The sequence below is a fragment of the Dendrobates tinctorius genome, unplaced genomic scaffold (genome assembly GCF_039654945.1).
Source record: "Dendrobates tinctorius isolate UK_male_01 unplaced genomic scaffold, ASM3965494v1 ptg000049l, whole genome shotgun sequence".
In the NCBI taxonomy this organism is placed as follows: Eukaryota; Metazoa; Chordata; class Amphibia; order Anura; family Dendrobatidae; genus Dendrobates; species Dendrobates tinctorius.
Window position 1 is genome coordinate 20,731,746 of NW_027361717.1, and position 25,868 is coordinate 20,757,613.

General features: G+C 43.5%; 1 protein-coding gene across 1 annotated transcript in view; it reads right to left on the reverse strand.

Moving 5' to 3' along the window:
- LOC141091131 (kyphoscoliosis peptidase-like) overlaps positions 1-25,868 on the reverse strand; it is a 256,972-nt gene that overhangs the window by 211,599 nt on the left and 19,505 nt on the right. The window contains exons 4-5 of the mRNA XM_073576523.1: positions 16,013-16,066; positions 10,654-10,707 (exon numbers count right to left, since the gene is read on the reverse strand). Of these exons, the coding sequence (XP_073432624.1) occupies positions 10,654-10,707; positions 16,013-16,066 (108 nt within the window). The remainder of the gene's footprint in view (positions 1-10,653; positions 10,708-16,012; positions 16,067-25,868) is intronic.

Consider the following 25,868-nt stretch of genomic DNA (forward strand, 5'->3'; position numbering starts at 1 on the left):
TGCTCTTGCAGCTTATGCTACCCCTCCGGGTTCCAGCACCGTCAGCTGGTTCTCATCAGAGCCTTTGGCCTAGGTGCCTCCATCTCGGTATCCGAGTTCCGGCAACGTCTGCTGGTCCTTGGTAGTGCTTTGTAGCACAGGTACCTCCTGCTTAGTAACCGGGTTCCAGCACCGTCAGCTGGTCCTCGGTTGTGCCATTGGCTCTTATTCCTTCTGCTGCCCCTCCGGGTGCCAGCACTGTCAGCTGGTCCTCGCTATTTCCATTTGCTCTTGCAGCTTATGCTACCCCTCCGGGTTCCAGCACCGTCAGCTGGTTCTCGTCAGAGCCTTTGGCCTAGGTGCCTCCATCTCGGTATCCGAGTTCCGGCAACGTCTGCTGGTCCTTGGTAGTGCTTTGTAGCACAGGTACCTCCTGCTTAGTAACCGGGTTCCAGCACCGTCAGCTGGTCCTCGGTAGTGCCATTGGCTCTTGTTCCTTCTGCTGCCCCTCCGGGTGCCAGTACCGTCAGCTGGTTCAAGAGGACAAAGAACAGGAAGACAACCACCAAGATGCAGAACAACAAGAGAGAGAAGACAAAGAAGCATAAAAAAACAAAGCAGAAGAACATTAAGCATAAGACTAATACTCTGAGCAAATGATATTATCTTATTTATAAGCAGAAGAAGACTAAGCAGTGTATGGGGGTGAGTCCGTTCCTCCTCGTGGTGCCCCTGGAAAAGGCCTGCTGCTGCAGGCCAAACTGAATGCGGACAAATCCTGTTGTAAATCTTTTGTGACAGGCAGAACGGAAGGTGTAAACTTCTAACTTTTCTAGATAACAACTACAGGAATGCCTGACACAAACAAGAATATGATGAAGAAGAATAGGAAGAAGATGAAGAAGTTGAATATGTAGAATAATAATTGTTGAATAAGAAGAATATGAAGAATGTAAGAAAAGGAAGAAGAAGAAGGTAAAAAAAGGAAGTAGAAGAATTTAAAAAAGGAAGAAGAAGAAGAATGTAAAAAAAGGAAGAAGAAGAATGTAAAAAAAGGAAGAAGAAGAAGAAGAAGAATGTAAAAAAAGGAATAAGAAGAAGAAGGTAAAAAAAGGAAGAAGAATAAGAAAGAAGAAGAAAGAAGAAGAAGACATACATGTCTGGCAAAATATAAATGAGGCTAACATAGTCAATATCTTTGTAACTCCTAACATCTTTAAAAAAAAAGTTTAATTCCTGCTATTCCATTTGATTGGGCTAAACCTCTATGGCTTTAATGTCTCCTCCACCTCCCACAATATATTCTACATTATTCTTAGCTGTTTTTCTTCATGTAGAATTAACCTACAAGGAAAAAAAGGGTTTTTTTTAATTCCGATATTTTGGCTCCATTGACTTGCATTGGTTCCCGGTATCGGAATCGGCGATACCGATACTTTTTTTTAAGATCGGCCGATCCATTCCGATCCGATATTTTCAAGTATCGGCTGGTATCGCTCAACTCTACTCCTAGGGCTTTAGGTAATTCTTGTTCAAAAATGTCATTAAGCTGCTATGTGACGGATTCGGGCAGCCCCACTAATCGCAGGTTGTTTCTTCGGGACCTATTTTCTAGGTCCTCAAGTTTATCCCTCATCCAAGTGCCCTGTTTCCAGGATGTCTCCAGCTCCTATTCAAGTTGGATTGTTCTATCCTTCAAATCAGACACCCTCTGTTCCAGGTGCTCCAACCTGCTGGCATGGTGCGCTGAAATTTCGCGGATCTCTTCCAGGGCATCTTTTACCGCCTCCTTCACTGCGGTTTTTATATCTCCCATGAGATACCCAGCCACCTCTCTTGCCAGCTCCATGCGGTCTCCCTGGAAGAGCATCCCTGTCACAGGGCCCCCCACCTGACGATTCCGGCCGGCGGTCTCCTTTGGGGCTTAAGCGCGTTCCCCCTGCCTCTCCCCGCTCTGTCCTGGTTGTTTTCAGCTGTGCCTCCGGGTTTCCCTTGCTTTTGTGCTTCCCGATTTGTGACACCGCTGCAGCCGCCATCTTGGGAAACTCTACTGTCTTTTCTCGTGTTCCCGTGGCTCTGCTCCGGCCGCCCATGCTTCGGAGCCAATTTCAAAAACTGACCGTCACATCCAAGTATAAGCATAGTGTAAACAGGTGCTTAACCTAGAGTCACCAACTCATACACATTCAAGCAAAAAAGGAAGCACACTGTAACGCCAAACCATACAAACATGAAAAATGAATAATGAATTGCATTACTGCATTAGAAATATGAAAAATGAAAAATTTGAAAAATGAAAAATTGAGAAAGTTTAGCGCATAAAATGGCCAAGTAATGTGTACCTGGAAGCCACGTTAAGGCATTTCTCGTTTTCCAGGTCCCTATTCTATGCCAGTCCTCACTAAGACTGTAGTCTCCATCTGAATGGGAACCTATAAAAAATCCTCTGCAAGGACTGAAGTCTATATCTTTGTGGAGGGGAAATGGCCCTGGTTTGATTAAAAACGCCTGCAGCTAACAGGTGGAGTGCTCAGTCAGAAGGTAAATGAATGCAAATTTCAAAAACTGACCATCACATCCAAGTATAAGCATAGTGTGAACAGGTTCTTTAGCTAGAGTCACCAACTCATATACATTCAAGCAAAAAAGGAAGCACACTGTAATGCCAAACCATGCAAACATGAAAAATGAATAATGAATTACATTACTGCATTACTATTAAATATAAATGAAAAAAAACATTTGATATCACCAGATCTGTAAAAGGCAGATCTATCAAAATTTTAAATTGCGGCAAAAAGTGCTCACATCAGATACTGACTGGTTTACTGACCCCCGGAACCTCCCAATACTGTAAAACTTCACATATTAGAGTGGCCTTGTATGTTGGCCACCCTAATGCACACCTGTGCAATAATCATGCTGTCTAATCAGCATCTGGATATGCCAGACCTGTGCAATAATCATGCTGTCTAATCAGCATCTGGAAATGCCAGACCTGTGCAATAATCATGCTGCCTAATCCAAATCTGCATATGCCACAACTGTGCAATAATCATGCTGTCTAATCAGCATCCTGATATGCCACACCTGTGCAATAATCATGCTGCCTAATTAGCATCTGGATATGCCGGACCTGTGCAATAATCATGCTGTCTAATCAGAATCTGAGTATGCCACACCTGTGCAATAATCATGCTGTCTAATCAGCATCTGGATATGCCACATACAGTATGTGAAATAGTCATGCTGTCTAATCAGCATCTGGAAATGCCAGACCTGTGCAGTAATCATGCTGTCTAATCAGCATCTGGATATGCCACATATGCGCAATAATCATGCTGTCTAATCAGCATCTGGATATGCCACACCTGTGCAATAATCATGCTGTCTTATCAGTATCCTGATATGCCACATCTGTGAGGTCGATGGATTATATCGGCAAAGGAGAAGAGCTCACCAAGACAGATTTAGATAAATTTGTTAACAATGTTTGAGAGAAAAAGGCCTTTTGTGTACATAGAAAAAGTCTTAGATCTTTGATTTCAGCTCATGAAAAATGTCAGCAAAAGCAAAAGTGTTGCGTTTAAATTTTAGTTCAGTGTAAAATGGGTTTGAGATGCTCTGCAAAAAAGTATTGTATAATATATGGTACTGTGCTCCATTTATACTGGGGGTACCCAAAATTCTAAAGATGCAGGCAATGGGTTTTTTGAGGAAAGATTTTTGGATACTTATATCAGTCGATGCTATTATCTGTTGTAAAAAAAAAGTACAGAAAGCTTCAAAATGATAATGCATTCACAAACAATATTATAACGTACATTTAAATTTTTATTAGCAGTAGTAGTACCCACCCAGGAAGAAGCAACTGCGAAGCGCACATTGGGGTTTCCGCTTGTGCAGGTCAACCATCCAGGTATCACTTCAACTCAAAGAGCCCTTATACATTTGTCCATACATGTATACCATCTACTATCTGAGTATACAGTATGTTATATTTCTCTCCTGCATTTGCACTTTATTGCTGTTTTCAATATCAGATCTTCTCAGACATTTTTCATGCTGTTTCATCAATTGGTATATACAAGTCTCATAGTACATTGCATGAGTTGTCAGCGTAATCATATTTCAGCATGAACAATTCAACTTAAGCACCTCAGTTGAGTATTACTTAGTACACATATCATATGATTTATTGACTTCTGTGGTAGCCCTTTACCCATCATTACTAGTGTTCTCTTCATCTTTTCATGCAATATAATACTTTCCATGCAATATAATACTTTCCTACTCTTTTTATATTCTCTTAAGTGGCTCTGTTTTGCACTTATGCATTAGCACTTTCTAAGTGCTTCTGATCACCATATTAAAAGGTTTAGAGATTGAATTGGATGGCATTATTTTCAGTGTAATTTACTCTTTTATGGTGATTTTGTTTGCACGTTCTTGCAATATTTACCTGTGATGTACTCTAACACAACAAGAAAACACAAAATGACAAATTTGCAAAAATACTCTGCAGTAAAAAATATGACAGTAATCAGCAAGTGCTGGATAACAAATACAGGGTATTTAGTCGATACGTTTTTTGCAAAAAATGTACACCAAGCTGCTCCACCTCATCACGGTAACCCTTCACGGAGCAGTCCCTATCTAATGTATTTAAAACCTGAACATGTGAACAGTGTCTAAATGAACAGGATACAGACCGGTGCCTCCTAGAAAAAAGAGGGGGAGAAGCCAGCGCTGCTTGTGGTCAGAACGTAATACAAAAAGTGTGAAAACACACATAGGTTTCAATCTGTATTCAAAAATGAGACATTTAGCAAAAAATTGATCAATTGTTTGAGCTACCCCGCCACATCAAGGCAGTCTCGTATGGGGAGTCCTACTCTACGTTTTTTATATTTGCTGTGCCATTACGGCCTCCTAAATGTATAAAAGCAAGACCTCATTACATGCACACTGTACCTCAAGCATTTCAGAATCGCTCCTATGGCACCAGAGAGGACAAGCGCAGGTAAAGATTAGCCAGGTCCATGACGACATTGTCCTCTCTGGTGCCATAGGAGCGATTCTGAAATGCTTGAGGTACAGTGTGCATGTAATGAGGTCTTGCTTTTATACATTTAGGAGGCCGTAATGGCACAGCGAATATAAAAAACGTAGAGTAGGACTCCCCATACGAGACTGCCTTGACGTGGCGGGGTAGCTCAAACAATTGATCAATTTTTTGCTAAATGTCTCATTTTTGAATACAGATTGAAACCTATGTGTGTTTTCACACTTTTTGTATTACGTTCTGACCACAAGCAGCGCTGGCTTCTCCCCCTCTTTTTTCTTGATATTGGTTTTGTGGCTGACCACCACTGTAGCCGTGCGCGCTGGGTCATGTACGCCATTCTTTCTGTTTTCTTAGTGATTGATCTAGGCTGCTGTTCACATTAAACGGCAGCCCTGCCCTGCCCTAGGCTTTATTTGATTACGCACCTGTATCTGGGCCTGGATCGTCCTTTATCATGTGGTGCTGGACAGGCAGTGTGGAGGTTGGACCTGAAATGTCTGCTTGGACCTGGCTAATCTTTACCTGCGCTTGTCCTCTCTGGTGCCATAGGAGCGATTCTGAAATGCTTGAGGTACAGTGTGCATGTAATGAGGTCTTGCTTTTATACATTTAGGAGGCCGTAATGGCACAGCGAATATAAAAAACGTAGAGTAGGACTCCCCATACGAGACTGCCTTGACGTGGCGGGGTAGCTCAAACAATTGATCAATTTTTTGCTAAATGTCTCATTTTTGAATACAGATTGAAACCTATGTGTGTTTTCACACTTTTTGTATTACGTTCTGACCACAAGCAGCGCTGGCTTCTCCCCCTCTTTTTTCTTGAGACCGGTGCCTCCTAGTATGGGCTCGTGGTGTAAGACAGCTCATTTATGTGCATGTCACACGAGAGGGGTGGGGTCTCCCAAACCATGCTAAGCAAGGAAAAAACGGATTGAAAACATATGTGACATGCACAAATGTGAACAAGTTGGTCGGACAGTGTTCACAGCACCCACTGACTGAAACACAACAAGAAAACACAAAATGACAAATTTGCAAAAACACTGCAGTAAAAAATATGACAGTAATCAGCAAGTGCTGGATAACAAATACAGGGTATTTAGTCGATACATTTTTTGCAAAAAATGTACACCAAGCTGCTCCACCTAGTCACGGTAACCCTTCACGGATCAGTCCCTATCTAATGTATTTAAAGCCTGAACATGTGAACAGTGTCTAAATGAACAGGATACAGACAGGCGTCTCCTAGTATGGGCTCGTGGTGTAAGACAGCTCATTTATGTGCATGTCACACAAGAGAGGGGTGGGGTCTCCCAAACCATGCTACGCAAGGCAAAAATGGATTAAAAACATATGTGGCATGCACAAATGTGAACAAGTCAGACGGACAGTGTTCACACCACCCACTGACTGAAACACAACAAGAAAACACAAAATGACAAATTTGCAAAAATACTCTGCAGTAAAAAATATGACAGTAATCAGCAAGTGCTGGATAACAAATACAGGGTATTTAGTTGATACGTTTTTTGCACATATGTTTTTAATCCATTTTTTCCTTGCTTAGCATGGTTTGGGAGACCCCACACCTCTCTTGTGTGACATGCACATAAATGAGCTGTCTTACACCACGAGCCCATACTAGGAGGTGCCTGTCTATATCCTGTTCATTTAGACACTGTTCACATGTTCAGGTTTTAAATACATTAGATAGGGACTGATCCGTGAACGGTTACCGTGACGAGGTGTAGCAGCTTGGTGTACATTTTTTGCAAAAAACGTATCGACTAAATACCCTGTATTTGTTATCCAGCACTTGCTGATTACTGTCATTTTTTTACTGCAGAGTATTTTTGCAAATTTGTCATTTTGTGTTTTCTTGTTGTGTTTCAGTCAGTGGGTGGTGTGAACACTGTCTAACCGACTTGTTCACATTTGTGCATGTCACATATGTTTTTAATCTGTGATGTACTCTGTATATTTACTATCATTCTTTGCTCAAGCTTCATCTGCTCTTGTTCAATTTTACCTGACCTATCCATCAACGTCAATGGCTGCACATTGTCCCCTTCCTGCTTACTCTAGCTCAGAAATATGTCACAGATCCGCACATTCCTCAACCATGAATCTGCCAAAAAGCTAGTGCATGCTGCATGCCTTCCTCCTCTCCCGCTTAACCTACTGCAACCTTCTGCTCTGTGGCCTTCCTTCTAATGCTCTCGCACTCATCAAATCTATCCTAAACTCTGCTGCCCGACTAATGTACCTGTCACCCCACTGTTCCCTGACTCCTCCCCTCAATCAATCCCTGCACTGACTCCCCTTTGCTCAGCGATTCCTGTTCAAAACTCTAACTTTGGCATACAAAGCCATCCACAACCTGTCTCCTCCATACATCTGTGACCTACTCTCTCGGTACTTACCTGCACGCAACCTCTGATCATCACAAGATCTCCTTCTCTACTCCCCTTTTATCACACCTTCCCACTATTGCATATCAGATTTCTCCCGTAGATCCCCTCTTCTCTGGAACTCTCTACCACAACATATCGTACTCTGACCTACCATGAGAACCTTCAAAGGTAACCTGAAGACAAGCCTACAACCTACACTAACCATCGCTCCGTCATACTACTGCACAAGCCGTTCTACCCTTTTCACATGTAAAGCGCCATGGAATAAATGGTGCCATAATAATAATAATACTACAGCTGTGCAGCTGCCTAAGAAAGTTGAGTAGACCGTACAGCAGGGGTCCCCAACCTGTAGCTCGGGAGCCACATGTGGCTCGTGGTCCCGTGAATTGTGGCTTGCGGCTGTCTGCCAACTTGGTGCATTAGCTCCAGGTCTGGCAAACAGGTATGAGGAGCACATCTCACAATAGTGATTTACGTGAGCAGCCCTGCACAGAAGAGCAGATCTGGATGCACATATACAGTTCTTAGGGGTTTAGAGATAATTTAAGTATGGTACACTGGAGACAGGATGATTCTACCTGTCAAAGGAGTTGCATGAAGATGGATGTGACAGTGTATTGGGAGTGCTGGATGGGAGAATACTGAATGGGGATATTGTGGGGACCACTGGATCTTTGGTATAGTGCTTTGGGGTGATTTCTGTGGAAAAGCTTTGGTTATTATTATATCCATAATGGTGGCTTTGGTTGCCACTACTGTGAGGGGGGCAGGAGCTGGATGTGGCCCACGAACCTCTCTTAGAGATGAATGTGGCTCTCTAAGTCAGAAAAGTTGGGGATCACTGCCATACAGTTACCGAAGTTTAAAAAAAACCTGCAGTTATACTATTTCTACTCTCGGGAAATTGATGCCACTTTTGTGGTGTGTGGTAATAATTTTGAGAAATGTTTGTACTCCAAGCTAGGTTTCCTTCATGTGTATTGCTTGTAGCAGTAGAGCTCTCAGAATGGCAGGCCTGCACTTACTTTCTGTCAACTACCTGTGTTACTATCCTTACATCTTTCTAACAATAGTAGTTGACAAAGTTGATATTTGTGGCACCTGAGGGTGGCTGAGCAGAAAAGCCGTGTGAGCTGTTGCATGAGGTATCAGGGCTCCCAGCAAAGCAGACTTACACCAGTCCCTCACCCACCTCATCTTATTTTAAACTTAAATTAAAAACTATAAATGCTAGCCCAGACCCTGATACCTCATGCATGGAACATGGCAGAATGCTGCTGTGCCTTTACTAAATTTCTCCTGTGGGTCAATTGATGCCACTTTTCCTGTTGTCTGCCCCTAATTTTTGGAAATGTTTGGACTCCAAGTTGGGTCTACTTCATGTGTGTTGCATGAATTTGGCAAATCTCCCAGCATAGCAGACCTACACCGGTCCCTCACCCACCTCTTAATTTTAATTTCATTTCAAAGCTCTAAATGCTGGGCCAGACCCTGTATCATGCATGGCCCATGCATGACTGCTGCTGTGCCTTTGTACTTTGGTTCTGCTGTGCCTTTGTACTTTGGTTCATTTAATGCCACTTTTACTGGTGTTTGCCTCTAATTTTGGAAAATGTTTGGACTCCAAGTTGGGTCTCCTTCATGTGTGTTGCCTGAATTTGGCAGACCTCTCAGAGCACCAGGCCTACACCTGTCACTCAACCACCTGTTACTGGTTAATGTTTCAGATAGAAATAGTGGTCCAGGCCCTGTCCCATGCATCCATGCTGCAAAATTACACTATTTTGTACTCTGGGTCAATTGATGCTACTTTTCCTGGTATTTGCCCCTAATATGAGCTGTTTTAGCAGCTTTTTAGCCCCCCTGAAGGTGTTGTCTATTCGTTTCATTTTGCCTCCCATTGAATTAAGTAGGGTTCAGCAGAGGTATATCTAGGTTTTGTGGCACCCGGGGCAAGAATTCAGTTTGGCGTCCCATCCCTCCCAAGCACATATAGAATTTGCACACTTAGTGAGGTGCTGATGACCTGTTCGCCCTAATTCAGTGTTCAGGGAAAAACTAAGAGAAGCAGGAAGAGAAGCTCGTTGTTATGTGACAGTGTGTCAGTAAGTATGAAAATCGCATATAAGTGAAGTGGTCATGTGATGACTGCTGGAACCTGCAGGGCTGAATGCTGACAGTGAGTATATTACACGCTGTTAGCAGTAGCATACTACAGGGCTTCATTTTTTAATTAAAGGGCTTGTCCATGTTTGAGATGAAAGTCTGCAGTCTTGGTGTCTTCAGCTGCACTAACGCAGAGCACTTATGACCAATGCGTTCCACATCGGTTACTGATGTCACCAGCATAATCACACAACCTAGTCATGCTGCCGACATCGCTCTGACCTGCGGGCAGAGCTTCAATTGTTCTCATATCTGTACGATGCAATCGCAATTGAATACTGTGGCCGGCGCAATGCATCTTCTGAGCTTGACAGAATGCAGAATGCAGCTGCCAGGGGGGACACTTTGGACCGCCACATTAGGTGGCCCGACTGCACCTCCCCGGCCGGATGCACCCTGGGCACATGCCCCGGCTGCCCCCCTAGATACCCCTCTGGTGTTCGAATATGTTTGAAGAACTGTTCAGCAAACTGTTTATTAAATGTAACTGTTACATACCATTTCAATTAAGACTAAACAACATGACAGCCTGGGACTAGAATGAGCCGAAAGGCAGAAAGAAGTGAGCTACCCAAAAAATATAATCATTAAATCTTTATTAAATACGATATAGATAAAAATATATTAAAAATATGCCTTACATTAGAGACACAGATATAGCCAGGTAAGAATATACAAGAGAGCTAGAGAATGGTATTTTTGGGGGAGTAACAGCATATGTCTGTAAAGTACTGTGGAATTAATGAATTATGTCCAATATGGATATATACTGTATGTGCTTTCCACCATATGAAATAACCTACTATGTGCTAGATATAAAGTGCAGCAATGAGTGACATGCAATAATAAATATGATATAGTGAGAGACTGGGTATACCTTTCATTAATAAATCAATCCCTGCATGAGAAGAGATTGGCACAGTGTTCCCCCAACCTGACGTGCGTTTCGCTCAGCTTCTTCCAGGGGCAATATTTTACAAAATGTGAATTTTTTGTCATAAAAATGAAGTAATTGACTTACTAGACTCTGTACTGATTGCCTCCTGTTGATGTTCACCATCATGGTGTTGGAAGCCTTAAATAAAAACAATAAGAAGTCAATATAAAAAAGGATCATTTTTTATTATTATTATTATTATTATTATTATTTATTTATATAGCACCATTAATTCCATGGTACCGTACATGAGAAGGGGTTACATACAAAGTTATAGATATTGTTAACAGTAATCAAATATACAATGACAGACTGGTACAAAGGGGAAAGGACCCTGTCCTTGCGGACTAACATTCTACAGGATAATGGGGAAGAGACAGCAGGTCGGGGGTGCAGCAGCTCTGGTGGTGATGGGGCGGCAGCTCGGGCGGTGGTGAGGCGGCAGAATGGTTATTGTAGGCTTTAAGCTTTCCTGAAGAGATGAGTTTTCAGGTTCCGTTTGAAGGATCCGAGGGTGGTGGACAATCGGACATGTTGAGGCATGGAATTCCAGAGGATAGGGGATAGTCGGGAGAAATCTTGGAGGCGGTTGTGTGAGGAACAAATAAGTGTGGAGGAGAGTAGGAGGTCTTGGGAGGATCGAAGATTATGTGAGGGAAGATATTGTGAGATTAGTTCAGAGTTATAGGGAGGGGACAGGTTGTGGATGGCTTTGTAGGTCAGTTAGTAGTTTGAACTGGATTCGTTGGGGAATTGGGAGTCAGTGGAGGGATTTGCAGAGGGGAGAGACAAGGGAGTAGAGAGGAGAGAGGTGGATTAGTCGGGCAATAGAGTTGAGGACAGACTGGAGTGGTGCAAGAGAGTTAGCAGGGAGGCCACAGAGGAGAGTGTTGCAGTAGTCAAGGTGGGAGATGAGGAGGGCATGTTTTAGAGTAGATTGAGGGCTGAGGAAGAGATGGATTCTGGAAATATTTTTGAGTTGGAGGCGACAGGAGGTGGCAAGAGTTTGGACGTGTGGTTTGGCTACCTTGGATCTAATCCTTATAAACAGGGAGGAAATGGTTGAGGAGGTAAAAGTGGCTGGGACCCTAGGAGGTAGCGACCATGCTATTTTAGAATTTTGGATAACTAGAGGCGGAAGACCTGTGAAGACTCAGACATCAAGGTTAGATTTCAGAAAGGCAGATTTTAAGGGATTCAGAAAGAGAATTGGAGGGATCCAATGGCTGGATATCCTTAAAGACAAAAATGTCCAGGAAGGATGGGAAATCTTGAAAAATGAAATTCTCAAAGCACAGTTGTTAACAATTCCGAAAAGAGGGAAGAATAGGAAGCATTTAAGGAAACCAGGATGGGTGAACACAGAACTTAAGCACATGCTAAAAAGGAAGAAAAAAATGTTTATAAAATGGAAAGAGGGAGGCATATCTAAAGAAGAATATAATGCTGTCTGCAGAACCTGCAGGGCACAAATCAGATTATCTAAAGCTGAAAATGAACTGAGGCTTGCAAGAGATGTCAAAAGCAATAATAAAGGATTTTGGGGATATGTCAAAAGTAAAAGAAAAGTCAAAGATGCTATAGGATTTTTACAGGATGAAAATGATGAAATGGTAAGACAGGATGTTGAGAAGGCTGAACTTTTAAATTCCTATTTTGCATCTGTTTTCTCTCAGAAAGGAAATGCAACATCAACTGTTATTCACTGTCCTATTAAGGGAATAGAAGAATCCAGGATATCTATAAACAGAAAGATAGTGAGGAAACACTTAGCTAACCTAAATGAATTCAAGTCTCCAGGTCCAGATGAATTACACCCCAGAGTACTGAAGGAGATAGCAGAAGAAATTTTTGAACCCCTCTCCATAATCTTTGAAAATTCTTGGAGAACAGGAGAAGTGCCAGAAGACTGGAGAAGAGCAAATGTTCCTATCTTCAAAAAGGGGAAGAAGGTGGACCCAGGCAACTATAGGCCGGTGAGTCTGACTTCTATACCAGGAAAGATCTTTGAACAAATTATTAAACAACATGTATGTCAATACCTGGATAAGAATGAAGTGATTAAACAGAGTCAGCATGGGTTTCTAACTAATAAGTCATGTCAGACTAACTTAATTTCCTTCTATGACGGTATCACTGATTGGGTGGATCAAGGAAATGCTGTAGATATAGTATATCTTGACTTCAGCAAAGCATTTGACAAAGTCTCTCATACAATCCTTATTGAAAAAATGACTAAGTATGGAATGGACAAGGCAACTGTTAGGTGGATTCATAACTGGCTTAGTGATCGGACCCAAAGAGTGGTCGTAAATGGCTGCACATCCAGTTGGAAGAATGTCTCAAGTGGGGTACCACAGGGCTCTGTCCTGGGCCCTGTATTGTTCAACATCTTTATCAACGATTTAGATGAAGGAATTGAGGGTAAACTGATTAAATTTGCTGATGACACAAAGCTAGGAGGGATAGCTAATACTAGAGAAGAGAGAGAGAGGATTCAAAAAGATTTAAAAAAACTGGAGAAGTGGGCAGCAACTAACAGAATGGTTTTTAACAGGGAGAAATGCAAAGTACTACATCTGGGCAATAAAAATGAAAAAAGCATATATAGAATGGGAGGAATAGGGCTAAGTGACAGCACATGTGAAAAAGACTTGGGTATACTAATAGATCACAGACTGAATATGAGTCAACAGTGTGATGCAGCAGCAAAAAAGGCAAATGCAATTCTAGGATGTATTAACAGAAGCATACAGTCTAGATCACGTGAAGTCATTATTTCCCTCTACTCCTCTTTGGTCAGACCTCATCTGGAATATTGTGTCCAGTTTTGGGCACCACATTTTAAAAAAGACATCAACAAACTGGAGCAAGTTCAGAAAAGAGCGACCAGAATGGTGACCGGTCTGCAAACCCTGTCTTATGAGGAAAGGTTGCAGGATTTGGGAATGTTTAGTTTGCAAAAGAGAAGACTGAGAGGAGACTTAATAGCTGTCTACAAATATCTAAAGGGCTGTCACATTGTAGAAGGATCAACTTTATTCTCATTTGCACAAGGAAAGACTAGAAGCAATGGGATGAAACTGAATGGGAAGAGACACAGATTAGATATTAGAAAAAACTTTTTGACAGTTAGAGTGATCAATGAGTGGAACAGGCTGCCACGAGAAGTGGTGAGTTCTCCTTCAATGGAAGTCTTCAAACAGAGGCTGGACAGACATCTGACTGGGATGATTTAGCGAATCCTGCTTTGAGCAGGGGGTTGGACCAGATGGCCCAGGAGGTCCCTTCCAACTCTACGATTCTATGATTCTAAGTACAGGGAAGAGTCGAGAGTTACTCCAAGGCAGCGGATTGCAGGTACGGGAGAGAGATTGATGCCGTTTACCATAATAGATAGAACGGGTAGGGAAGATATGTGAGATGAAGGAAAGATAATGAGTTCAGTTTTGTCTACATTGAGTTTTAGGAAGCGAAAGGTGAAGAAGGAAGATATGGCTGATAGACAATCTGGGATTCTGGACAGCAGAGGTGACATCTGGGCCAGAGAAGTAGATCTAAGTGTAATTCGCAAACAGGTGGTACTGGAAGCCATGGGATTTTATGAGTTGTCCTAGGCCACTGATGGCGAACCTATGGCATGCGTGCCAGAGAGGGCAAGCAGAGCCCTCTCAGATGGCACGCGGCATCGCCTCATGCTTGTTCTGGAGCTCGGAGCTGCAGCTTCCTGCCTCACACATTGAGCGGCGCGGCCAAGGCTGGATGACATCATTCAGCTCTGCAGCCGCTGTGCCAGTGAGAGTAAGGAAGCTGCCGGTACGCGGAGAGGTGAGTGTGGCCACTGTGGCAGTGAAGCTGCTGTGGTGTGTGTGTGAGTGTCAGTGAAGATGCTGTGGTGGGTGGGTGTGTGGATGCGTGTGTGTGTGTGCCAGTGTAGCTGCTGTGGTGTGTGGTTGCATGTGTGTGTGTGCCACTGAAGCTGCTGTGGTGTGTGGGTGTGTGTGCATGCCAGTGAATCTGCTTTGGTGTGTGTGTGTATGTGTGTGTGTGTGTGTCAGTTAGGGTGCTGTGGTATGAGTGTGTGCCAGTGAAGCTGCTGGAGTGATGGGGAGAGGGCCAGTGATGGGGAGAGGGCCAATGATGGGAGTGATTTGGAGAGGGCCAATGATGGAAGTGATGGGGAGAGGGCCAATGATGGGGAGAGGGCCAATGATAGGGAGAGGGCCAATGATAGGAGTGATGGGGAGAGGGCCAATGACAGGAGTAATGGGGAGAGGGCCAATGACAGGAGTAATGGGGAGAGGGCCAATGACGGGAGTGATGGGGAGAGGGCCAAAGATGGCAGTGATGGGGAGATGGCCAATGATCGGAGTGATGAGGAGAGGGCCAATGATCGGAGTGATGGTGAGAGGGCCAATGATGGGAGTGATGGGGAGAGGGCAACGATGGTGGGGGGAGAGGGCAATGATGGGGTGATAGTAACATAGTAACATAGTTTTGAAGGCTGAAGGAAGACCTTATGTCCATCTAGTTCAGCCTATTTTTAGTGCAGTTGTTCTGCATTGTTGATCCTGGGGAAGGCAAAAAACCCACAGAGTAGAAGCCAATTTTCTCCATAGGGAAAAAAATTCCTTCCCCTAAGCTGGGTCAACCATCTACCTATAATATTCTGTTATTCGTAACTTTCTATACTTTTACTCACAAGAAAAGCATCCATTCCTTTCTTAAATTCATTCAGTGAGTTGGCCATCACCACTTCCTCAGAAAGAGAATTCCAGAGCCTCACTGCTCTTACCGTAAAGAACCCTCTTCTATGCTGGTGCAGAAATTGTCTTTCCTCCAAACGAAGAGAATGCCCCCTTGATCTTGTCACAGTCCTTGGTACAAACAGTTCATTGGAGAGATCTCTGTATTGCCCTCTGATATACTTGTACATATATATTAAGTCTCCCCCAAGTCTTCTCTTTTCTAGAATAAATAGACCTAATTTTGATAACCTTTCTGGGTATTGTAGTGAACCAACTCCATTTATCATTTTAGTAGCCCGCCTTTGAACCCTTTCAAGTTCAGTAATGTCTTTCTTGAGCACCAGTGTCCAAAATTGCACACAATACTCCAAGTGTGGTCTGACGAGTGATTTGTACAGAGGGAGAATTATGTTTTCATCTCGTGTCCCCAGACCTCTTCTAATGCATCCCATGACCCTATTTGCTTTGGTGGCAGCTGCCTGACACTGGGCAGGAGGAAATGATGAAGGTGGTGCAATGGGCAATTTCTACATTTCTACATGAAGGGGATCATGATGGGGAATATTTCTGCATGAAGGGGATCATGATGGGGCATTTCTACATGAAGGAGATCATGATGGGGCATATTTCTGCATGAAGGGGGATATTTTACAAAATGTGAATCTTTTGTCATATAAATTAAGTAATTGACTTACTAGACTCTGTACTGAGTGCCTCCTGTTGATGTTCACCATCATGGTATTGGAAGCCTTAAATAAAAACATTATTTATTTATATAGCACCATTAATTAATTAGTTCCCTATCCACATGCGTAATATCAGAGGGAGGGGAATCTTAATAAGTCATTCACCGGAATCATACATCCATCACCATTCACACATCTAGCAAGTTGAGTCTATTGGCCTTTTATAGCCGTGCACTGCCGGGACCTTCCAGATCTCTGAGATGGACCAATCAGGTCTGGAGAAGGACCTGAGCACGTGACTCCCGACCTCCAATGGGAGATCGTCTTGTGAGCATGCTCAGTGGAGAGGCAGAGGAACTCTGGATTCCTGTTGTGTAGCTGCAGGAATCCGACGCCTAACACTGGCACTGAGCCCACATCTTTCCTGGGACATGTCAGCTGTTTTGAACAGCTGACATGTGCCCGCAACAGCCGCAGGTGGAATCATGATCCACCCATGGGTATTAACTAGTTAAATACCGCTGTCAAACTCTGACAGCGGCATTTAAATGGCGCCTCCGGCCATCGGGCCGGAAATATACATACTGGTGACCCACGCCAGTGTGTCGGCATGACAACCTGAGGTCTCCTGGAGACCTCTATGGTTGTCTGTGTCGAATTGCTATTAGCGCTACCCAGTGGTCGGCGCTCATAGCAAGTCAGTAATTCAGCTACATAGAGGCGATCTGCTCATCGCCTTATGCAGCTGAGCCGATCGAGTTGTGCCAGTGTCTAGTTTCCTATGTAGACTATTGAAGCATGGCAAAAGTAAAAAAAAAATGTTTAAAAATATAAAAGTTCAAATCACCTCCCTTTCGCCCCATTCAAAATAAAATAAAAAAAATCAAACATACACATATTTGGTATCGCCAAGTTCAGAATCGCCCGCTCTATCAAGAAAAGAAAAGGATAAACCTGATCGCTAAACGGCGTAGAGAGAAAAAAAGTCAAAACTCCAGAATTACGTTTTTTGGTCACCGCGACATTGCAGTAAAATGCAATAATGGATGATATAGAAGGGTCGATCAAAAGATCATATCTGCACCAAAATGGTATCATTAAAAACGTCAGTTCAGCAAGCAAAAAATAAGCCCTCATCCATCCCGAGATCACGAAAAATGGAGACTCTACAGGTATCGGAAAATGGCACAATTTTTTTTTTTTACCAAACTTTGGAATTTTTTTTCACCACTTAAACAAACATGTCTAGTTTCTTTTTTTTCTATGAACTCGTAATGACCTGGAGAATCATAATGGCAGGTCAGTTTTAGCATTTAGTGAACCTAGCAAAAAAGCCAAACAAAAAACAAATGTGGGATTGCACTTTTTTTTGCAATTTCACCGCACTTGGAATTTATTCCCGTTTTCTAGTACACGACATGGTAAAACCAATGGTGACCTTCAAAAGTACAACTCGTTCCACAAAAAAATAGCCCTCACATGGCGATATTGATGTAAAAATAAAAAAAAATTATGGCTCTGGAAATGAGGGAAGCGAAAAACGAAAACGCAAAACCGAAAAAAAGCTCAGAGGGTTAAGGGATTAATTATAAAGACCTTCAGGTAAAAACTGCATTTGGTGTTTACTTGTGTTATTTTTGTCTAATATTTAAATTGGTTTGGTGATCTGAAACATTTAAATTTTGACAAACATGCAAAAGAATAGGAAAACAGGCACGGGGCAAACACTTTTTCACAAAGATATATATACCAGGATGGGGCCCAGGACAAGTGACATATACCAGAATTAGCGATATACAGCTCTGGCAAAAATCAAGAGACCACCACATTAAAATCCTGTCATGGGCAGCCCCTTCTCTAAACCTGAACCCCATTGAAAACCTCTGTAATGTAATCAAGAGGATGATGGATAGTCACCAGCCATCAAACAAAGAAGAACTGCTTACATTTTTGAGCCAGAAGCAGTGTGATAGACTGGTGGAAAGCATGTCAAGACACATAAAAGCTGTGATTAAAAATCATGGTTATTCTACAAAATATTGATTTCTGAACTCACATTTCCTGAGTTAAAACATTAGTATTGGTGTTTCTAAATGATTATGAACTTATTTTCGTTGAATTATTTGAGGTCTGAAAGCACTGGGTTTTTTATTTTAATTTTGACCATTTCTCCTTTTCAGAAAAAAAAAAAATGTATTGCTTGGAAATTTGGAGACATGTTGTCAGAAGTTTGTAGACTAAAAGAACAATTTACATTTTTGTTCTGCCCTCTGAATATAGGGTAAATATGTTTGTATTATGTGCTGGTTTAGTTAGCACCATCTAGTGGTGGCTGAATTTATAGCTGTGTCTTAAATAGCTTTATAGCCTGTGTCTTTAACAGAGTGTTGCATGTGGGATTGAAGCAATGTTTTCTGGGAGGAGGAAGATGCCATTTTCTTCTGTGTATTTCATGGGACGCACGTGTTTATTTGTCCTCCTGTACCTCCTCAACTTGAGTTCGTTATCCGGGTAAAGCATATCTGGTAAGATTAATGTCTTTTTTTGCAATGCAGTGTTACAGAGATGTTATTAACTGTATAGTAACCAGTGCACAGCAGATGTAATTAGACACCTGTATATTCTATGTAAAGTTTGCATCACACTGTATACTTCCTGTAATTGTATTAGCTGTGTGATCATCTCCCCAATACTTACCCATGTCATTTGTATTATTTATAGTTTTACCACATGTTCTATATGGATCGCCCTCCCAGGGCCGTGGGGTACTCGGTACCGGGCCGGTGTCAGGGGGAATGTGTCACAGCAGCTGTGACCCGGTCCGTGGCCCTGGGCGCCCAAGTAATGGTGGTTAATGTATTGGTTTATAGGAATAGTTTGTGACGCCACCTGTGGTGTTCGGCAAATGAGATGTTAGGCCGACGCTGCATGCAGATACTCTGGGGCTGGTGGTGTGTTGCAGCCTAGATGGTGTAGCTCCCCACAGGTGAAGCTGTAGCCCCAGGGCAGTGTAGAGGAGGACTTAGAGGAGAGGTGCAAGCGGTGTAGAAGCTGGTACCCAGATGTAGTGGTGTTGGCGCAAGAATGAATGGAGAACACCAGGGCTTGCAGTTCCAAAGCTTTACTCACAGTCTGTAGTGCACTCAGGTGCCTGCCTCCGTGCCGTGTCCTCCGGGTCAGAGACTCAGCCAACCTCCAGGCAAGATAGGACCCTCTCTTCCTACACTCCACCAACATGTACCTTTCTGAACGTCTCCTCTATAGCGCCTATTTGTGTGAAGATCTCCTAGTACTGAGTTACACTGGAATTCCTCCTGACAGATGTTCCCAAGAACCTTACTTGTACGGCAGACTGCTGTAGCCTGCTTTGGGGACTCCCTTCTCCTGAGTCCCGACTCTCTATTCAGTTGCTGTTGTGCCCCAAGTCTTAGATGGGAGCAGTGCCTTTACAGCCGACTACTCCACCGGTGTCTGCTGCAGAACCATAAGTGTCCATACAACCTCGGGGACCGGGCCCCGGCCTTGCGCTTTGAACCTTTAGGCAGGGTTCTTCCTCTAACCCAGGTCCACTCTGTTCTCTTTACTCCTTCGTTCCGTACTTATCTTTCTTTCTTATGGAATCTTAGGTTACAGTTCTACGTCTTTCTCCTTCTGTTCCTTTCCTGTGCCAGCTGGCTCAGATCACTGAGGCAGCTGCAGCACTCCTTCCTCCATCCCTTCTTCCAGGGATCCTCACTCCTGTCTGAGTGACCTTCTCCCAACTGACCTTCTGTCAGACTAATCTGTCATCCTAAACATCCCCAATCTTTTATGTATCTTAACTCCACCCACCTCCCAGCACGTCCAGTGTTCCAAGCAGGGAACCACCAAAGGTGCTCTACTACTTTCTAAGCATGGAGCCGCAATGTGGTTGTGCTGAACTACCCTGTTGTGTGGGATGCTAGTGTTGGAGTGTGGTCAGGAGTTCCCGCCTTACCTGGATGGTGGGGCACTACACCTTAGGAGAAGGTGCAGTACCTCTGTGGCGACTGAGCCTCAGGGGCGCCACATATAGTCTTCACCGAATAAACAAATTAGACTATAGAGAACGGTCTACTTATTTTGGAAGATAGTAGGTGGTTTATACAGTATGCTAGAGTGCACACCGTGTCAACGTGTATGAAGGCAGAACAGTAGAACAGATGCTAGATGCCTGCGATAGTGAATAGAGGCTGTAAGGGACCGCTATCACCCTGACTGCTCCGCATATGGGTACTACAACAGCCGCCATACAGCCACAGGGGACAAGAGTCCAGGGTCCAGTAAAAACGGAACAGCCGGTCGCAGGCGGTGGTTACACAGGCTGTATGGTAACGCTATCACCCAGACTGCACTGCATATGGGTATTACAGCAGCCGCCATACAGTCACAGGGAATAAAAGCCGAGGGCTCAGTAAAGGGCCACCGGTCGCACGCGGTGATTGCATAGACTGTACAGGACCGCTAACACCCACACTGCTTCGCATACGGGTATCACAGCAACCGCCATACAGCCGCAGTATGAGAGTGCAGCCCACCAACAAGTGCTACACCATTCCCGCCACGTGGAAGCCGCTACGCATAGACTGTTTCCCGCCAGTATACTCAGCAGTACGCAGCTAAGCGCACAATGTCTCGAAACAGCACATCCTCACTCAAAATGAGGTTATGAGCAAGTTCTGGCAGGTCGTCAATAGCAGAGCTTGCGGCTGTTGCTTATGCCGAGGCCGATGCAGCCAAAGCAAGATCCTCTTTGCCGAACGAGAGATGCATCTAAAGCTGAGACAAAGAGAGCAAGAGTTGGAAGCCGCACGTTTGCAGGCAGAGAGAGAAAGACTTGTGGCAGACAAAGAGACAGGAGCTGCAATAGCTAAGGCTGAGTGTTTGGAAGCTATGAAGAATCCAGATTCTGAGAGACGCAGCAGCATTCTCGGACCAGATCTAGAGCAGCAAGATCCAGCGCAGCAAGTGACAGAGTACGTCCGTCAACATTTCGGCATGGATGACAGCCCTGACGCATCATATCGATCAACCCATGCCGATTACCAGAGATCCAACCTCGAACTTCATTACCATAGGCGAGGAGACGTCCAGCACAGAGATGTTGACCACAGTTACTGTTCCACTGAGAAGGTACAGCTCCCATCCCGCTTTAAAGAGCCACCTTCTTCACCGAGAAGGTACTGCACAGACTCTCCGGAGTCAGAAGCGTCTTACAGGTATGGTGATACACCACACACTAGGCATGACTACAACACGCCGGCTCGTGCCAGCACTGATGGAGCCATCATGGACTTTGCAAAGTTTTTTGCCTGCCGAGAACTGGTTACAAAAGGACTTGTAAAGTTCACTGACACACCCGAGAACTATAGGTCATGGAGAGCCTCATTGCGGAACGCCATTTCTTGTAGTGAGGAGTTAGATCTCCTAGTAAAGTGGCTCGGAAGTGAGTTGGTCGAACATGCCAAAAGACCTAGAGACATTAATGTAAAGCATCCTCGCACAGGTCTATGTAAAGTGTGGGAAAGACTTGATGAATGCTACGGGACAGTAGAAGTCATAGAGAATGCTTTATATAAAAGAATTGATGATTTTCCTAAGATAGGTCCTAAAGGTTATCAAAAGCTTAGAGAACTGAGTGATTTATTGATTGAGCTACAGGTTGCCCAGGAGCAAGAAGATTTGCCCGGATTGGCATTTTTAGACACCGCTAAGGGTGTCAATCAGATAGTACAGAAACTTCCTTACAACCTACAAGAAAAGTCAATTACATGTGGTTCACGGTATAAACAAAATCATAATGTATCATTCCCTCCTTTCATTGTATTTGTTGATTTTGTCACCCAGCAATCTAGGATTAGAAATTACCCTAGTTTTGACTTTACTCTGTCATGTTCCACTGCCCCTGGTGTCAAACCCAGTAGGACACCCGTGGCAGTCCACAAAACTGGGGAACGCAATTTTTTAGGAGTTAGGTCAGACAACTGTTCTTAATTAATTTTTGGATGCTGAATCCAGAAATGATCTCAGTTTTTCTCTATCACGTCAAGTTTTTGAACTATAGGATTTTTGTCTTCTCAAAAATATGTAAACTACTGTACCTAAAAAGTTTTTTTTTTTTTTTAAATAGTACAAATATGAACAAAAAATGAAATATATAAGAAATAGGCATGACAAATATGTTTTTTAACACTATCATGTTTTTTACAAAGGATATATATATATTTATATATATATGCAAGTATTTAAGGTAAAAATGTACATTTATAGCTTTTTCTGGAGTGTTTAACTTGAGGACAATCACGTTTGATGCTCCAGCAATAGTCAGCCATCATATGTACATCCCATCTACCCTGGTAACGGTCTTCCATAACTTTCAAATCTTGGTGAAATCGTTCACCTTGCTCATCGCTAACAGCACCAAGATTTTCCGGAAAGTTGGCAAGATGGCAATGCAGAAAATGTAGTTTAATACTCATGTTGCAACCAAGCGCTTTGTAGCTCTCCAATAGTTTCTGAACAATTTCTTTGTAATTACTTGCACGTGTATTTCCAAGAAAGTTCTTGACGACGTCTTTGAATGATAACCAAGCATTCTTCTCAAGATCTGACATAGTCCCGGTGAAATGTTCATCTTTGATGAGCTGTCGAATTTGTGGACCATCAAACACACCAGCCTTGATTTTTTCAATGGACAGTCCAGGAAGTGCCAACATGATGTACTTAAAACAGTCGCCGTCAGTTGGCAATGCTTTTACAAATTGCTTCATGAGACCTAGTTTTATGTGCAGAGTTGGGAATAGTATATTCTTCCTGTCAACAAGTGGCTGATGTAGAATCTTAGGATCTCCAGGTTTAAGACCAGATCTTGGAGGCCAATTCGACTCAACCCAATGCTTTTCTCGAGCTCTGCTATCCCACATACAGAGAAAGCAGGGATACTTTGTGTACCCACGTTGCTGACCAAGAAGGAACCAAACCATTTTAAGGTCAACACAGATGATCCAATTGTGTGTGTCATATTTAAATAACTCAATAACTCTCTTTACATCTCCATGTTCTTCACGAAGAGAGACAGAATGCCCAATAGGGACTGCACCAAATAAATTGCCATTGTGTAGAAGGACACACTTAAGACTCCGCTTTGAGCTATCAATAAACAGTCGCCATTCATTTGGATTGTACATTGAAAGTCCTAATTCTTGTAGTAAACCAGGAATATTATGGCAAAACACAAAACCGCTGTCACACCGAAAGTACTGCAAAAATGTACTTTCTCTAGTACAAAAGTATGATACCTTCGCTCCTTGTTCAAGTAACTGTTTCTCATTCAGCCTTGATGCTAGTAATTCTGAAGCTTTTTTTGATAAGCCCAATTCACGTGCTAAATCATTTAACTCGTACTGATCAAATCCCTTACGAACTGAATCCTTGTGACTTTCAAATTCTGCATCATTGCTGTCACTGTGTTCGTCAACATCACTCAGAACTTCTAGAGATGGTAGCTGTTCGAAAACTGGCACTGGAATTTCAGCTGAATGAGGCATTGGTCTGATAGCTGACGGTAGATTTGGATATTCTATTTTACTTTTATTTTTCCTGATGTTTTCACTAAACAGAAGTAACAGTCTGTGGAATGACTTTTTTGCTCTCTCCACACCATGGGGATACCAAATGCCAACTTTTCACGTGTTCCTTTGGTCCACATCCGTAAACTCTCGACACACTGCTTGCACACTATGTGAGGGGCCCATGGCTTATCTTGATCACCGAGTTTTACTTTAAAATATGCAAAATATGCTTGTTTGACAAATGCACTGATGTTTGCCCTTTGAACTGGAATGGTGAAAACACCACAAATATAGCAGAAGGAGTCAGGGTTGTTTAGGCATTTACGACGAGAGGAAGAAGGAGCAGACATGATCTGAAACAAAGGAAATATGTACATACCGTATTTTCCACTTTGTAAGACGCACTTTTTTTTCCCCAAAATTGGGTGGAAAACGGGGGTGCGTCTTACAAAGCGGACATGCCTTACCTAGGCTGTGATCGGGGGCGTCCAGCGGTTGCTGCGGGTGTCTCCGGTGCCGCGTTGTGTGCCCGTCGTTGCCCGGGGCTCTGTGCGACAGGCCAGAGCCCCTGCATTTCCTCGGTTCCCTGCGTGCCGGTAAAAAAATTGCCGCCGGCGCATGCGCAGATGGGATCTCGGGTCCCAGTTCTCGAGAGATGAGATTTCAGATCTCATCTCTCGAGAACTGGGACCCGAGATCCCATCTGCGCATGCGCCGGCGGCCATTGTTCCTGGATTCCCTGTGTGCGCGCAGTGGTGCTGGTAAAAAAAATGGCCGCCGCGCGTGCGCAGATGGGATCTCGGGACCCAGCTCTCGAGAGATGAGATTTCAGATCTCATCTCTCGAGAACTGGGACCCGAGATCCCATCTGCGCACGCGCCGGAGGCCATTTTTTTTACCAGCACACAGGGAAACCGAGGAACTGCCGGGGCTCTGGCCTGTCGCACAATGTCGGCAGAGCCCCGGGCATCGACGGGCACACAATGCAGCACCGCTGGGAACCGGAGACTCCCGCAGCACCGGCCAGCTTACAAATACCGGCAGCAGCAGCAACGGCACACATGGCAGCCCCCACTCATCCCTGAATGCGGCCTGCAGCATCAATCCACGCCTGCCTCCTCCAGCAGCAAACCTGGGACCCCGCTACACCACAGCCATCAACCCTGGTAAGCAATAAGATGCAACGATTATAAGAGGCACCCCCATTTTATTAAAAAATATTTTTTTCTTATTTTTCTCCTCAAAATTTGTGGTGCGTCTTATAATCCGGAGTGTCTTATAAAGCGAAAAATACGGTAAGTAAATAAAACACTGAGATGGAAAGTTACAAGCTTTGAAAACTAACAAAGAAAAAAATCATAAAAGATATATAAATTACAACTAAGCGCCCAATATAAAGAGAAAAGCTATCACAAATCCTATTTATTCCTACTATGATACATTTTTTGTGTAAAGATATTGATAATTTTGACGTATTGGGAGCTGTACACACCTCTCACCACACTGTCTCAGTTGTGACTACTCTTACAAGTTGCCACGTAGCTCTATATGAGTCGAATTGTACTCAGATAACAAGTCTTATTACAGAAATCAGTGCAATTGTTCTTCTATGGCAGGTAAGTTGAGGAGGAAAAACTTGACGTGATAGAAAAAAACTGACTACATTTTTGGAATCAGCATGCCAATTTTAGTATAAATCAGCTCAAAAACCTTACTCAACAGAAAAATTTTTTCAAATTGTTCCCCAGTGATTTCCACAGGCTCTCCTCACAACGTGAATAAACCTCCTCCAGACAGTAAACATTGTCCTCTACACAAGAAAACACATCCTCTACTAAAATGCAGAGCCTTCAGGGAGATGTCTTTAGAGGATCGCAAAGGTTTCTTCAAGGAGACCAACATCTGCTTCAAGTGTTGTGCCACAACCTCTCACTTCGCCAGGAACTGTGAAGCTACATTAGCATGAAATGTGCAGAATGCAGCAGCACGGATCACAATACAGCCTTGCACCCTGGATCAACTCCACGAGTGTTGTCACAAACAGAAGAGCACGATGAGAAGCAGAAAGACACCGACGAAGACACCCCTGAGGTCAGCTCTAAATGTATGGAGATCTGCCTTGTCCGAGTCTATCCTCCAGGCCGCAAGGACAAAGCCTTCAAGATATATGCAATCCTGGATGACCAAAGTAACAGGTCTCTAGCCAGGTCCATCTTCTTTGACAACTTCAGCATTGTAGGCCCTGGTTCTCCCTACACCCTGAGGACGTGTTCAGG